Consider the following 13544-nt stretch of genomic DNA (forward strand, 5'->3'; position numbering starts at 1 on the left):
CCGGTTAGTTATAATTCATCATTGTAACAGTACAGTTATAGAAATGTATCAACATTTTACATTTATATTACTATTATTTCTGGTGATAGAAATAAAAAATGTGGCACCTAAACGTGAAGTTGGAGAAATCAGCACTCAAAGTATGTAGAAACACAAATAATGCAATAATAACAATTAATAACAATTATACATGTCATTTTAAATTTTGTTTAAGTGTGCAATGCTGAACAATACACTCGTAAAGTAGCTCTTAGTCCAAGATCTGGAGGAGGAGGTGGAGGAGGCGGCGGAGGAGGAGGCGGAGGTGGAGGTGGAGGTGGGGGAGGCGGTGGCTATAATGCACCTCCAAGCGAATATCCTTACATGGTAAGAAAATTTAATAAAACCTCTTTATTTACTCCCGTATTAATATTTTAGGCTGCTTTGGGTTATGGTGAACCGAATGATATAAAATGGGGTTGTGGAGGATCTTTAATCAGCGATAACTATATTTTGACAGCTGCGCATTGTATAGAAACACAACTGTATTCAATTAAAACCAATCGTCTGGCTTAGTATTTTAATAAAACTGTTTCAGTGGTAAATTGAAGTATATCCGCGTGGGCTTCGTAAATTTAGCACGTAATGCAGTGGGACCTTGGCCTTCAGACTTCACAGCAGCAAACGCAATTCTTCATCCAGATTTTAAACCTCCGTCTGTTTACAATGATATAGCTTTGGTTGAATTAGATAGGCCAGTGAGAACAAGCGGAAGCTATGTTAACAGAGCATGCCTTCAAACAGAACGTAATATAACTGAACCAAACTGGTCTGCACTTGGATGGGGTGAGACCAGTCATCATGGCCCAATTGCTGAACATTTGCAAGTGATGGAACTGCGTGAAGCTAATCACACCATATGTAAAAAATCGTATTTGAATGCTGGTGAAAGGAAACTAGATCATGGCGTTGATGATGATTCTCAGTTGTGTGCTGGGAAAGAAAATGTTGATACATGTTTGGTATTAATATAAATTAAAATGTATTTGAAATGATAATAATATTAATGATTTACAGGGTGATTCAGGTGGTCCTCTTCAAACAAAGCATACTAAACACGAGAAGGCTTATACAATTATTGGCATAACTTCATTTGGAAAACCGTGTTTATTAACGAATAAACCAGGAGTTTATACGCGGGTTTCACATTATGTTGAGTGGATTGAAAATATTGTTTGGCCTGAAAAGGAGTGAAACAAAAATTTAAAAAACTACAAACTTGCAAAATTGGGTTTTCATATTGCGGTTCTGTAAAAGTGTAAAAGTGATCAGAATAAAATTAATACCTAAATTACAAGATGAACAGTAAAACTATGTATCATGTTGCTTAAAGTTGACCTTGAATAATTAATTAATTAAATAACAGATTATAATTATATCCATTGTAAGATCAAACAACTGGTTTATTTCTTAGTAATTATAATCTAGGAACATGTTTCAGTTGCAGCTAGAACTTAAATCCGTAAACAATGTATCAAAACCGTGTATTATTATTGTTTCTAATAGTAACAATCACAATTGTTTTTGCTTTAAGTGATACTAATGGTAGAAACATGATATTTACACATAAATTAATTTTATTTTTATTAAGAATTTAATTATAGATTCTTGTAATCATGCAAATTGCAATCAGAAACGAAAAGTTGGAGAAATCAGTCATCAAAGTGAGTAGATCATTTCTAAAATCTTATATAATACTAGCTTTAACCCGCGGCTTCGCTCGCGAATATCTAAAATAATGAAGTTGCTTCCGTACGCGTCTGTAGTCACAGAAGAAGTAACAATGAAGTAGAATGGCGGGAAGTTTAAAATGGCTGAAAGTATAGTCTATGGAAGTATAGTGTACAGTCTCCATAGTGTAGTCAATTGGATTTGATGTTGACGTAGCTGTCGGTAATACAGTGTGATAATACAGTGTGATGGTACTATAGTACTTAGGTTTGAGCTTCATTGCTGGAATGCTAGATGGCGTTAAAGTAGTCAAATAGCCAGAGGTATTATTGGCTAAACAATTTCTTTATTTTATTTAAAAAATAATTTTTTTATTAAATAAAAAGTAGCCTATAACCATTCGGGGACCACTAACAATATGTGTACAAATTTACATGATGATCGGTTAAGTAGTTTTTGCGTGAAAGTGTACCAAACATCAGGACTTTCGCATTTATAATATTAGTAGGGATTAAGATGTTTTTCAATATAAAGAGTTATTTAGAAAATTACGAGTAGATTAATCGAATAAATAGTAGATCCAATATTTTATGGAATTTAACATGCTTATTCGTTAAGGTGTAATAAAAACAAGTTTATGAAGGCGAATTAATTAATGCTATTGATTCTGATGATCGTTTAAAGTGTTGTATAGTTCAGTATAAACTATAAAACACTACCATAGATTTTTTTAACTTCAATTGAATTTAATGTTGCTTAGAAGTATATACGTCGTAGAAAATGTTTAACATAAGTTTTAAAATGTTTTTTTCCTTTTTAATATCAGCATTAGTGATTAGTTTAAGTATTTCTGAAGGTGAGCTAATTAATAGCAATTAACTATAATATTTTAAGTAATTATTTACACTACAACTAAAATTTCAGGTGAATATGTGGAACGAAAACGTAAAATTGGAGACATTAGCAAAGAAAGTTAGAAGAAAAAACAAAGCAATTACAATTTGTCAGTTAAATATTTTATAATTATTTTAGTGTGTAATAAGGAACCAAGATTTATTAAATTTGACGTTTTTGAAGCCAGAAAAGTAAAACCTGGATTCGAAGAGATGCAAAGAAAACTAAGAGAAAAAAGACAACAAAATGGAGAAAATATAGGAGGCAGAGGTGGTATTGGGGGAGAAAACACCGAATGGAATAAATATACTCATATGGTTCTTAAATTATTTACTCTAGAATCAGAAACAAACTAAATATTTTAATTTTCAGGCTGCTTTGGGTTACGGTGAATGGAAGAATGTAAAATGGGGATGTGGTGGTACTTTAATCAGCGATACATTTGTTATGACTGCTGCGCATTGTATTGACACAATATTGTAAGTAAACATAATTAAAAATGTATGCTTTGTGTTAATAGTGATGTTAATTAGAGGTCGACTAAAGTATATCCGCTTAGACGATATAAATCCAGCAATGAACGATAATTACTCCTACCCTCAAGATTTCAACGCATTGCAGATTTTTGTCCATCCGGGTTACAATCCTCCATCGGCATATCATGACATTGCCTTAGTAGAATTAGATCACCCGGTTGATCGACTAGGAAACAATATTATACCTGCTTGCCTGCAAGTTGAACAAAACATTGCAGATCCGAAATGGTCCGCACTTGGATGGGGTGAAACTAGTTACAATGGTCCAACTGCTGATCATTTACAGCTGATGCAGTTACAAGAAGCTGATTTCACCGTGTGCAAGAACGCGTATTTGAATGCTGGAGAAAGAAGATTGGAACATGGTGTTGATAACGATTCTCAGATGTGTGCTGGAAAGGGAGATGTGGATACATGTTCGGTATACTTGTTAATAAAGTATTTTATAGAAAAAAATAAATACAATACATTGAATTTTAGGGAGATTCAGGTGGTCCTCTTCAAATACCTAATAAAATGAACGATACAGGGTTCACAGTGATTGGGATTACTTCATTCGGGAAAAAATGTGGACTCACAACTAAACCAAGCGTTTACACACGAGTTTCATATTATATTGAGTGGATTGAATCAATTGTTTGGCCGCAGTGAAATTTTATATACTCCATCCCTATTAATATTATAAATGCGAAAGTCCTGATGTTTGTTACACTTTCACGCAAAAACTACTTAACCAATCATCATGACAATTTGTACACATATTCTTAGTGGTCTCCGAATGGTTATAGGCCACTTTTTATTTAATAAAAAAATTATTATTTAAATATAATAAAGAAATTGTTTAGCCAATATTACCTCTGCATCTGGCTATTTGACTACTTTAACGCCATCTAGCATTCCAGCAATGAAGCGCAAACCTAAGTACTATAGTACCATCACACTGTATTATCACACTGTATTGCAAACTGGCTACGTCAACATCAAATCCAATTGACTGCACTATGGAACTGTACACTATGCTTCCATAGACTATACTGTCAGCCATTTTAGACTTCCCGCCATTCTACTTCATTGTTACTTCTTCTGTGACTACAGACGCGTACGGAAGCAATTTCATTATTTTAGATATTCGCGAGCGAAGCTGCGGGTTAAAGCTAGTTTTAATATAAACCAAGAACCACAATACCTAACAAATTAAAACTTATATCTTCTTATAATAACGCGTCAAAGTGTAGAAGTGGTGGAACAAATAAACTGGTTTGGAAATTAACTATTTTCAATGTCATTCAGTCGCAGATTCACATTGAAACAATGAAGTCATGTAATTAAACATCAGTAGTGTTTAATAAGTAGATATCTTTCATAAATAATGTATAAAATACTTGCAAATATATTACTTTTGACAGTTTATTGTATAAGTAAAGTTGGTAGTATGTAATTTTTAACTCTTTAATAATGATTTATTAAAATAGTTATTACAGATAATTCCAATCAGACAAATGATCATCTACAACAAGATCCTGCAGACAATTGTAATAAACTTTTATTTTTATCTTTTGACTATTGTGAATAATTATTTTGATGAAGAAGGCTGAATTTAATTTCTTATACACTGCTACATATATTTTTTAGCTTTGGAGATCTCTTTTCCTGTAAATCTAATAAAAACGAAAGATGAAGATAATATTGTTACTGGTTGGGGAGTAGGTGGAAATGATGTAGATCCACTAGAATATCCGCACATGGTTTGCAAATGTAAGCTTTACAAATAACTTGTTTCTGAATATTTTATTTTAGGCTGCATTGGGTTATGGTGATTGGAAAAGGCGTAATGGAAATGGATAATCAGCTAATATTAAAATTAAAATGTTCAGATATTCCTCATCAGGAAGTGATGGGCTGAATTTATATATTGGTAGGTACGTCATTTAGAAGAAGCCATGTGGGCTGACGAATAAACCAGGAGTTTACACACTTGTTTCACATTATATTAAGTGGATTGATTCAATTGTTTGGCCTCAGTAAAGGAATTATGAATTTATTGAATTTACTGATTTACTAGTATTGGTTACTTAAATAACTGGCGAGCCGCGGCTACAGCGCAGTTTGCAATACTGATACTAAATACACTGCAAGAGAAAAACTGTAGACATTAATTTATAAAATTATATAGCCCATGTAATTAAAATCGGTAGTAGTTTTGTTTATTTCATTTGCTGCCCGTAGTACGTACCGCAGTAAAGAAATATCTAAATTCTTGCCATTTTACCCAGAAGCAAAAGATAATCCAGCAATCGCAAAACGCACAAAAGATAGGGAGAGTAGGGGTAGCTAGAGTCAGCGGGTAATGGAGTCACCCATATCCACGAAACAATAATAGTTACGGAAATTACCGCGTAAGCAGCGTTCCTGCACCTCCGTTCTGGCCCCAGGTACTTACCCCAAAAAATCCCATGCAAATCGGTGCGTATCGTGAGATACGCCAATATTTTTATTTTTGAAGCTCCGCTTTGATAATTTTACGTCCACGCAAATTAGAAGATAAGTGTTGGCGAATATCTTGCAATATTCGAATGAAACTTTTATATAGTCTTAGTTAAACATTCAAAATCGTGATGTACAGTTCAGATTACGTAATGTTTTGAAGAAATATTTTTTGTTTTCACAATGGTGCAATTGTAGGCAATGCAGTCATGCGACTCCCAATGGACATTTTGTCTTTAGTCCACTCTAAATGGCCTATAAAAAGCAATGTGAACTTGTTACTTTCAATGGCCTTCATGCAGAAACGATACTGCAGGAAAGTAACAAAACTTTTATGAAATTCCTATGTGGCACTGATGACTTATACCAGAACTGATGGATGCGAAGATTTAGGCTTGATGTCTAATGTGCAACGATTAAAAACAATTAAATGTGGTTCATGGTACTTCATTTGGGCTATGGGCTCATGTGAAATGCACTGGGTAAGGACTTTGCGGAATATTATGTTTGCATTATCTGCTAGATTTCGTTTGATTCCGATTGTCCCCAGGGTGACCACCATTACCCGCATGTCGGTGTAATGGGAGTCAAATCTGTTTTTAAACTTTAATAATATCAAAATTGATTGTCAAAGTGACTGAAAGTTATTTCAAAATAATAGGTATTTAAGTAAACAATGCTTATAAGCGATTGCAATAAGTATTTTGTTTATAATTTAGAATTATATTTGAGTTCTCCTTAAGTGGCCCCATTACCCTCTTTTACCTACCTATTCTATTCATTTTTTTTTACTGAAATACCTCTAATTTATATTTTAAAACTACTATCATACAATTATTTATCGTAACTTACTTATAGTACTGATACGTTGTCGCTGAAAGAACGTTTTTTATTACCTAAGTATTGCTATTTTTCCTCGCTGGAGAGCTCCGATATAATAGAAGCGTGCCCGATCGCTGCAGGAAATTCAAAGTGCTACAGAGGAAACCGCGGCCGGCCAATTTACCGCCGAAAACACTACGTCCGCAATTTTTAAAAATCCGTTGCGTAGTTTCAAGATTTAAGCATACAAAGGGACAGACAGAGAAGCGACTTTCCTTCTCCCAAACAAAAAACATCAACCGATCAACTTCAACCCACACGCACCGCGTCTGTGCTTAAGAGCTACAGCTTATCGCACAAAGAGTAGTGGCGATAATATCATATTAGAAACCTCAAAAATAACAGTACTTCTCCACTATTTAATGGATGTTATTATACATACAAACCTTCCTCTTGAATTACTCTATCTATTAAAAAAAACCGCATCAAAATCCGTTGCGTAGTTTCAAAGATTTAAGCTCACAAAGGGACCGGAAAAAAAAGCGACTTTACTTTATACTATGTAGTGATGCGTATTAAATATTTTGGATGCTTTACTATTTTAAAACTAAACATGCGTGATAACTGGCGCGCCGAAACACTATGAATTTTTTGAGGTACCAGAAAGTGTCCTCAGATGGCGCCACAATGTAGGTTTAACTAAAAATATTTCAGCTGGTGGATTTTGTTTTGTTGCGTTGGTGCGATAACGACGAGCACACATTCCACATTTTCGGCTTGTGTTATTCTTTGATATAAGTTCGGTTAATCGCGTTATATTTCCTGATAATTAGTGTTAATAAACGTGTTTCATCTTTTATCAGCTATTTCTCGCGTGTGTAATCTTCGTAATTCTAAATTTTCCGTGTTAGTTTATTCACGTGTTGTGTGTTCGTTGCCGTCGGGCGTCGGCCGGCAATGTTTTGTGAACGCCATTAAGTAATGAACTTGTGAAAAACATTTATATCAACAGCAGATGATTATGGACTAATGTGCTACATGGTAAATATTGTCATTCCTATCATTATTATGTGAATTAAAGAAATTTTATTGTAAAAACTGGATTCCGACGGAATGCATATTTCTTTCAACATGGCATGAAATGCTGTAACTTATGTTTTGTTTCTCATTTATTTCAGAATCTACCAAATTGACATTCAAATACTGGTAAATAAAATAAATTAATTTCTTTTAGTATTTGTTTGCCGTGTACCTAGCATTCAGTTTAGTTCTACGTTTTATTGCTTTTTTTGCAATGTTACTAAATAACAAAGTTCTGTCAGAAGGAAAATTAAGAATAGTAATTTGAAGTTTTATTTTGACATGAATCAACAACATATTCCTCAACTTCTTATCTAATTATAAAATTTATACATCATTTAAATATTTGTAAAATCGTATAATCTTTCAGCATATTATTATTGAATTACATAAATCGAATGTAATTTTTTCATTAATTTTAATACTTAATCTAAATTGTGGAACTACTACTTGTATCATTTATAGATGGCACTAGCATGGACTAAAAATCGTAAAATAGAATTGTATTGTTTATTTCTATATTTATCAGCAAACGTGGGCATTCTACACGAGAATTGTGTTTGTTTACACTTTTTTTACTGCTGTGCGAATAGCAACGCCCGAAATTGTCGTGTGTTGTCGTTGCCATCTTCTCACGTCTCGCTATGCTCGTGTTTTAGTATAGTTTAAATCGCTGGTCTCGTGCCAATTGAAATTTGTGCATAATATCGCGTGTCTTTCTTGCGCCGGCTTTACGCGTTCGGGCAGCAGGTAGTCTTATCATAAATTGCCGCGGCCTTGTTTGCATGGCTGAGACCCAGCATACATTATTTTATTACTTTGTTTTATATAGAATAGAAGTAGAAGAAGATTAATAATTTTAAGTTAAGGAATTTCCCAAATTCCCGCTTTTAGTTTATAAGATATTTTCTATCACAAAAAAAATTATCGCTATCTTTGATTAGTCGATAAATTCCTGAATAATATTTTGTGTTTAATTTTATATTAATTTAATTTTACGTGAATTACTTTTTTAATTTTACAAGTGTCTTCTGAAACTGAGTTTTTTCTAGATAAGAAAAGTATAATTTATAATCACGTAATAATTGAAATCGCGCGTGGTGTTGGATTATAAGTAACCGCCACGAACATTTACATTCTTTGCGAGACCAGACGGTTAAACTTAAGTTTATTGACTTGAATATAAAATCAAGAACGTTGGTTTCTCTTTGTTTATTTAGTTTTATATTGCAATTAATCGCAAACACTTCGTATTTTTGTGAGGTAGGTAGAAAGTATCTTCAGATGGCGAGACAGTGCAGATTAAACTAAAAATATTACAGCGAGTGAATTTTGTTTTGTTACATCGGTGCGATAACGACGAGCACACATTCCACACTTTCGGCTTGTGTTATTCTTTGATATAAGTTCGGTAAATCGCGTTATATTTCCTGATAATTAGTGTTAATAAACGTGTTTCATCTTTTATCAGCTATTCCTAGCGTGTGTAATCTTCGTAATTCTAAATTTTGCGTTTTTAGTGTGTTCACGTGTTTGTGAGTTTGTTGCCGTCGGGCGGCGGCCGGTGATGTTCTTTGAATGCCAATAATTAAATGACTTGTGAAAAACTTTTATATCATCAGCAGATGATTATGGACTAATGTGCTACATGGTAAATATTGTCATTCCTATCATTACTATGTGAATAAAAGAAATTTTAATGTAAAAACTGGTTCCGATGGAACTCAGATTCACTTCAACATAGCACAAAATGCTGTTACTAATATTTTGTTTCTCATTTATTTCAGTATCTATCAACATATCTTCGATTTACGGTTCTGCATAACTGGTAAGTAAAATAATTTTATTATTTATAAAAAGAGTTCCTAGATTTCAGATTAATTAGTACCAAATGACAAAATTCTGTCAGAAAATTACGAATGGAAATTTGAAGGATCAATAAGACATTGTTCTCAACTTCTTATCTTAGTAAGATTTGTATATCACTTAAATACTTGATGTAAAATCGGGAAATCTTTCCGCATAACAATTTAGAATTACGTAAATTGAATTTTATGTTGTCATTAATTTTAATAAGTGATTTAAATTGAGGGACTACTACTTATATCATTTATTGATGGCATTAGCATGAAGTTAAAATCGTAAAATAGATTTGTATTGTTTATTTCTATATTTATCAGCAAACGACACGACACGAGAATTGTGTGTTTTCGTTGCCATCCTCTCACGTCTCGCCCTACTGGTGTTCGAGTGTAGTAGATTAAGAATCTTCAATTCTGTCTATAACTTTTAGTTTTCGTAATATTCGCGAACAAAAGTACAAGGTAAAATATGAAAAAGCTCCACTTTTACCATTTTTAATAACATTCGGAAATGGAAATTTCGAAAGTCTCATAAAAAATAAATTATAACGTAAGAATTACTCAACTAAAATGCCGTTTAGCGAGTTTGAAACTTCATATACTATTTTTTTAGCTTAGTATACAAAATTGCAATACTATATGTAAATGGAAACCGCTTTGTTTTTAATCTTTAATTTTAACCTTAATTAGCGTGCGCAAGAAAAGAGCAGCCTTCAGCTCTGCGTCAAGAAAAATGACAAAATTGTGCACTTTTGTGTGATTGTATGTATTGAAGTATTATAATTCAATGAAATAATTCATTTTTGTTGATTATTGCTTTCTGTGGAAGCTTGGGAAAACGTATTTCCAGCAGACATTTTGCGATTAATACAGATTGCAAAACACCACTTTAATAGGTAATGTAAATACGCGCAATATTTCATTAATTAACAATCTTAATTCCGGGACTTCTAGGTGTAACATTCACAGATGGCAGAAGCATAAACGTTCGTATTCGGCACGAGAATTTTGTTTTGTTTTTGTGTTTGTTTTAAACACAATTTACTTTCTTATCGCTTCCGCCGCGTGGAATGCAACGCATAAGATTCTCGAGTGTCGTCGTTGCAAACCTCTTACACCGCATGCAGCATATTCACGTTTAGTTTAGATCGTGGGTATCGGGCCTACTGCAATTCGCGCACAAGGTCGCGCGCCATGGGCGCATCGGTTTTGCGCATCTCTTGCTTTCTTATCGTGAACTGTCGCGTCGGTGTTAGCTCGGCTACGGCGTGCACTATCCGTGGATTGCGCTCAGTGTCGTGCCGGTCCGCGGGTAATTCAGACGTGTTTCTCGCGACTTCGTTTGTTCGGACTTGTGCTTTTTAAATTTGCATTATATTCGATCGCCAATAGACGATTTAGTTTTAACTTGTGACTATAGTATTGTTATTGACTATTTGCATCTTTATTGTCCGTAAATGCCGGTTAAGTGAATATTGCAACTCACAAGACGTCGAGTTGCTATGTGCATCAGCCCCTGTGAGAGTGTTGGAACGCATATAATCCTGGTATGGTATCAATACTTGCTTGTTCTAAAACATTCGTGCTCGTAGCTCGTACGCCTTTTTAATCATTCCGCGCGGACGGCATCACATAGGTATCCTTGACCGGCGTGACGAGTGATGCGGAATTAAATTCTCCTTTGGGTTGTGTTTGTTTATTGCAGGCATTCGACCTGCAACCTGCGAAAATGTGTAGGTAATTTTTCAATCCTTTTTCGTGAAATGTTTGTGTTTTTTTGGGTTAGCTCGCGATCTAAGCGGCGTAGTAATTTCAGGGGGACTTCTGGAGATGCGGAATTAAATTCTTCGTCAGGTGGTATTTACATCTTGCAGGATTTCTACATGCAACCCGCGAAAATTTGCATATAAGTGTAATTTTTCATCGCTTTTTCGTGAAATGTTTGTGTTTTTGTGGGTTAGCTCGCGATCTAAGCCGCGTAGTAACTTCAGCGGGGCTTCCAGATATGCAGAATTAAATTCTCCGTCGGGTGGTATTTACATCTTGCAGGATTTCTACATGCAACCCGCGAAAATTTGCTTATAAGTGTAATTTTTCATCTCTTTTTCGTGAAATGTTTGTGTATTTTTGGGTTAGCTCGCGATCTAAGCGGCGTAGTAGCTTCAGCGGGGCCTCTAGAGATGCAGAATTAAATTTTCCGTCGGGTGGTATTTAAATCTTGCAGGAATTCTACTTGCAACCCGCGAAAATTTGCATATAAGTGTAATTGTTGAACCCTTTTTCGTGAAATGCTTGTGTTTCTTTGGGTTTGCACGGGAGCTAGGCAGCGTAGTAACTTCACCGGGGCGTGTAGAGATGCGGAATTAAATTTTCCGTCGTGTGATATTTAATTGTTGCAGGAATTTGACCTGCAACCCGCGAAAATTTGCATATAAGTGTAATTTTTCAACCAATTTTAGTGAAATGTTTGGGTTTTTTCGGGATTGCACGCGAGCTAAACGGCGTAGTAATTTCAGCGTGGCGTCTAGAGATGCGTAATTAATTTCTCCGTCGTGTGGTATTTAATTGTTGCAGAAATTTCACCTGCAACCCGCGAAAATTTGCATATAAGTGTAATTTTTCAACCAATTTTAGTGAAATGTTTGGGTTTTTTCGGGTTTGCACGCGAGCTAAGCGGTGTAGTAACTTCAGCAGGGTTTCTAGAGATGCGGAATTAAATTTTTCGTAGGGTGGTATTTAAATCTTACAGAAATTCTACCAGCAACCCGCGAAAATCTGTAGATAAGTGTAATTTTTCATCCCTTTTTCGTGAAATGTTTGTGTTTTTGGGTTAGCTCGCGATCTAAGCGGCGTAGTATCTTTAGCGGGCCTTCTAGAGATGCGGAATTAAATTTTCCGTCAGGCGGTATTTAAATCTTGCAGGAATTCTACCTGCAACCTGGGAAAATTTACTTATACGTGTAATTTTTTTATCCCTTTTTCGTGAAATGTTTTGGTTTTTTTGGGTTTGCGCGCGATCTAAGCGGCATAGTAACTTCAGCAGGGTTTCTAGAGATGCGCAATTAAAGGAATTCTACCTGCAACCCGCGAAAATTTGCATATAAGTGTAATTATTCATCCCTTTTTCGTGAAATGTTTTTTTTTTCGGGTTTGCACGCGATCTGGGCGGCGTAGTAATTTCATCGTGGCGTCTAGAGATGTGGAATTAAATTGTTCGTCGGGTGGTATTTAATTGTTGCAGGTATTCGACTTGCAACCGACAAGAATTTGCATATAAGAGTAATTTTTTAAACTATAATATGTGATATTTTTGCCTGTTTGTGCGTTTGTCGGTTAAAATATTGCGTATAATACAAGACACTATCCGACGGGTAGACTTAAGAAGTGCGACGCAGCACAGTTCGTAATCTAACACACGTGTTTTTTTTTGTTTCAGTGCTTCTTTTGATTACCCTGTGTTTCGGTAAGTTGTAAAATATTATTACATCATTATCACATTGATGTCTTTAGTCGCATGTAACGAGAGTACCGTAATACTCGTAAGTCAAAATTGTCGCGTGCCGTCGACTGCGTTTTCGATCTTGCCTGTGAATGTGGTTTTCACTGTTATTATCAGCTCTTATTGTTCTTTTGCATTCAAAATACTGTAATCGCGATAACGCGTTTAAAAACAATTTCAATATCTTAACGCAAATCGTGTATCATGCCGTTGGTTAGCACTTTTCTATGGTTGAGCCGTATCAGGAGACCGCGTCGCAAAGAAAATCTAAATATGCAATAAAATTCATTATGGTGTTTTATTCTTATAAAACAATTGTATATATATCATCATCATACCTTCTCTACTTTTACTTTTCTTAAATATTTTCTCCCGCTTTGGTATTGTATTAGTAGTTGCTAGTTGTATTTCTGTTGTGTTGCCTTCTTTTCACTTTTCTTTGATATTCGTTGGGAAACTTGTAAAATTTTGCATTTGTTAATTTTGTTGATTATTTCTTCCGATTTTTTTTTAAATGCATAGTCTCATTTTCCTATTTGTAACATCCTGTATATGGGCTTTTCTTGATCAACAAAAATTTATAAAAATTAATCTTTTTGTATGTTTTGATCGTGGAATTTTATATTAAATGCTTAAATTTTCTTTATGTATCACCCT

At 34.5% G+C, this 13544-nt stretch overlaps 2 protein-coding genes and 2 long non-coding RNA genes across 5 annotated transcripts; all 4 read left to right on the forward strand.

Moving 5' to 3' along the window:
• The first annotated feature begins 311 nt into the window (after positions 1-311).
• On the forward strand, positions 312-1350 carry LOC135801500 (serine protease snake-like). The gene is made up of 4 exons (XM_065315022.1): positions 312-366; positions 418-524; positions 578-1001; positions 1057-1350. The coding sequence occupies exons 1-4, from the start codon at positions 364-366 to the stop codon at positions 1231-1233; spliced, it is 711 nt and encodes a 236-aa protein (XP_065171094.1). The 5' UTR covers positions 312-363; the 3' UTR covers positions 1234-1350.
• An 86-nt stretch (positions 1351-1436) lies between these two features.
• On the forward strand, positions 1437-3989 carry LOC135801496 (serine protease snake-like). 2 transcript variants are annotated; one of them, XM_065315018.1, is made up of 7 exons: positions 1437-1584; positions 1644-1703; positions 2635-2682; positions 2743-2921; positions 2977-3083; positions 3138-3561; positions 3621-3989. In XM_065315018.1, exons 1-7 carry the CDS (start codon positions 1509-1511, stop codon positions 3789-3791), a joined length of 1065 nt encoding a protein of 354 aa, XP_065171090.1. In that variant the 5' UTR covers positions 1437-1508; the 3' UTR covers positions 3792-3989. The 2 variants fall into 2 exon arrangements, with proteins under 2 accessions (XP_065171090.1, XP_065171091.1); XM_065315019.1 differs by lacking the exons at positions 1437-1584; positions 1644-1703 and adding an exon at positions 2390-2566.
• Positions 3990-4189: 200 nt separating this feature from the next.
• Positions 4190-4965, forward strand: LOC135801501 (uncharacterized). The gene is made up of 4 exons (XR_010550374.1): positions 4190-4570; positions 4622-4672; positions 4773-4885; positions 4938-4965. It is a non-coding gene; the product is annotated as an uncharacterized lncRNA (long non-coding RNA).
• Positions 4966-7262: 2297 nt separating this feature from the next.
• Positions 7263-9384, forward strand: LOC135800976 (uncharacterized). Its single transcript, XR_010550264.1, has 3 exons — positions 7263-7487; positions 7625-7652; positions 9314-9384. It is a non-coding gene; the product is annotated as an uncharacterized lncRNA (long non-coding RNA).
• The last annotated feature ends 4160 nt before the right edge of the window (positions 9385-13544 follow it).

The sequence above is a fragment of the Atheta coriaria genome, unplaced genomic scaffold, assembly GCF_025399875.1.
Source record: "Atheta coriaria isolate IRGN ID8LTWV9N9 unplaced genomic scaffold, Caltech_Dcor_3.1 hic_scaffold_10_pilon, whole genome shotgun sequence".
NCBI lineage: Eukaryota > Metazoa > Arthropoda > Insecta > Coleoptera > Staphylinidae > Dalotia > Dalotia coriaria.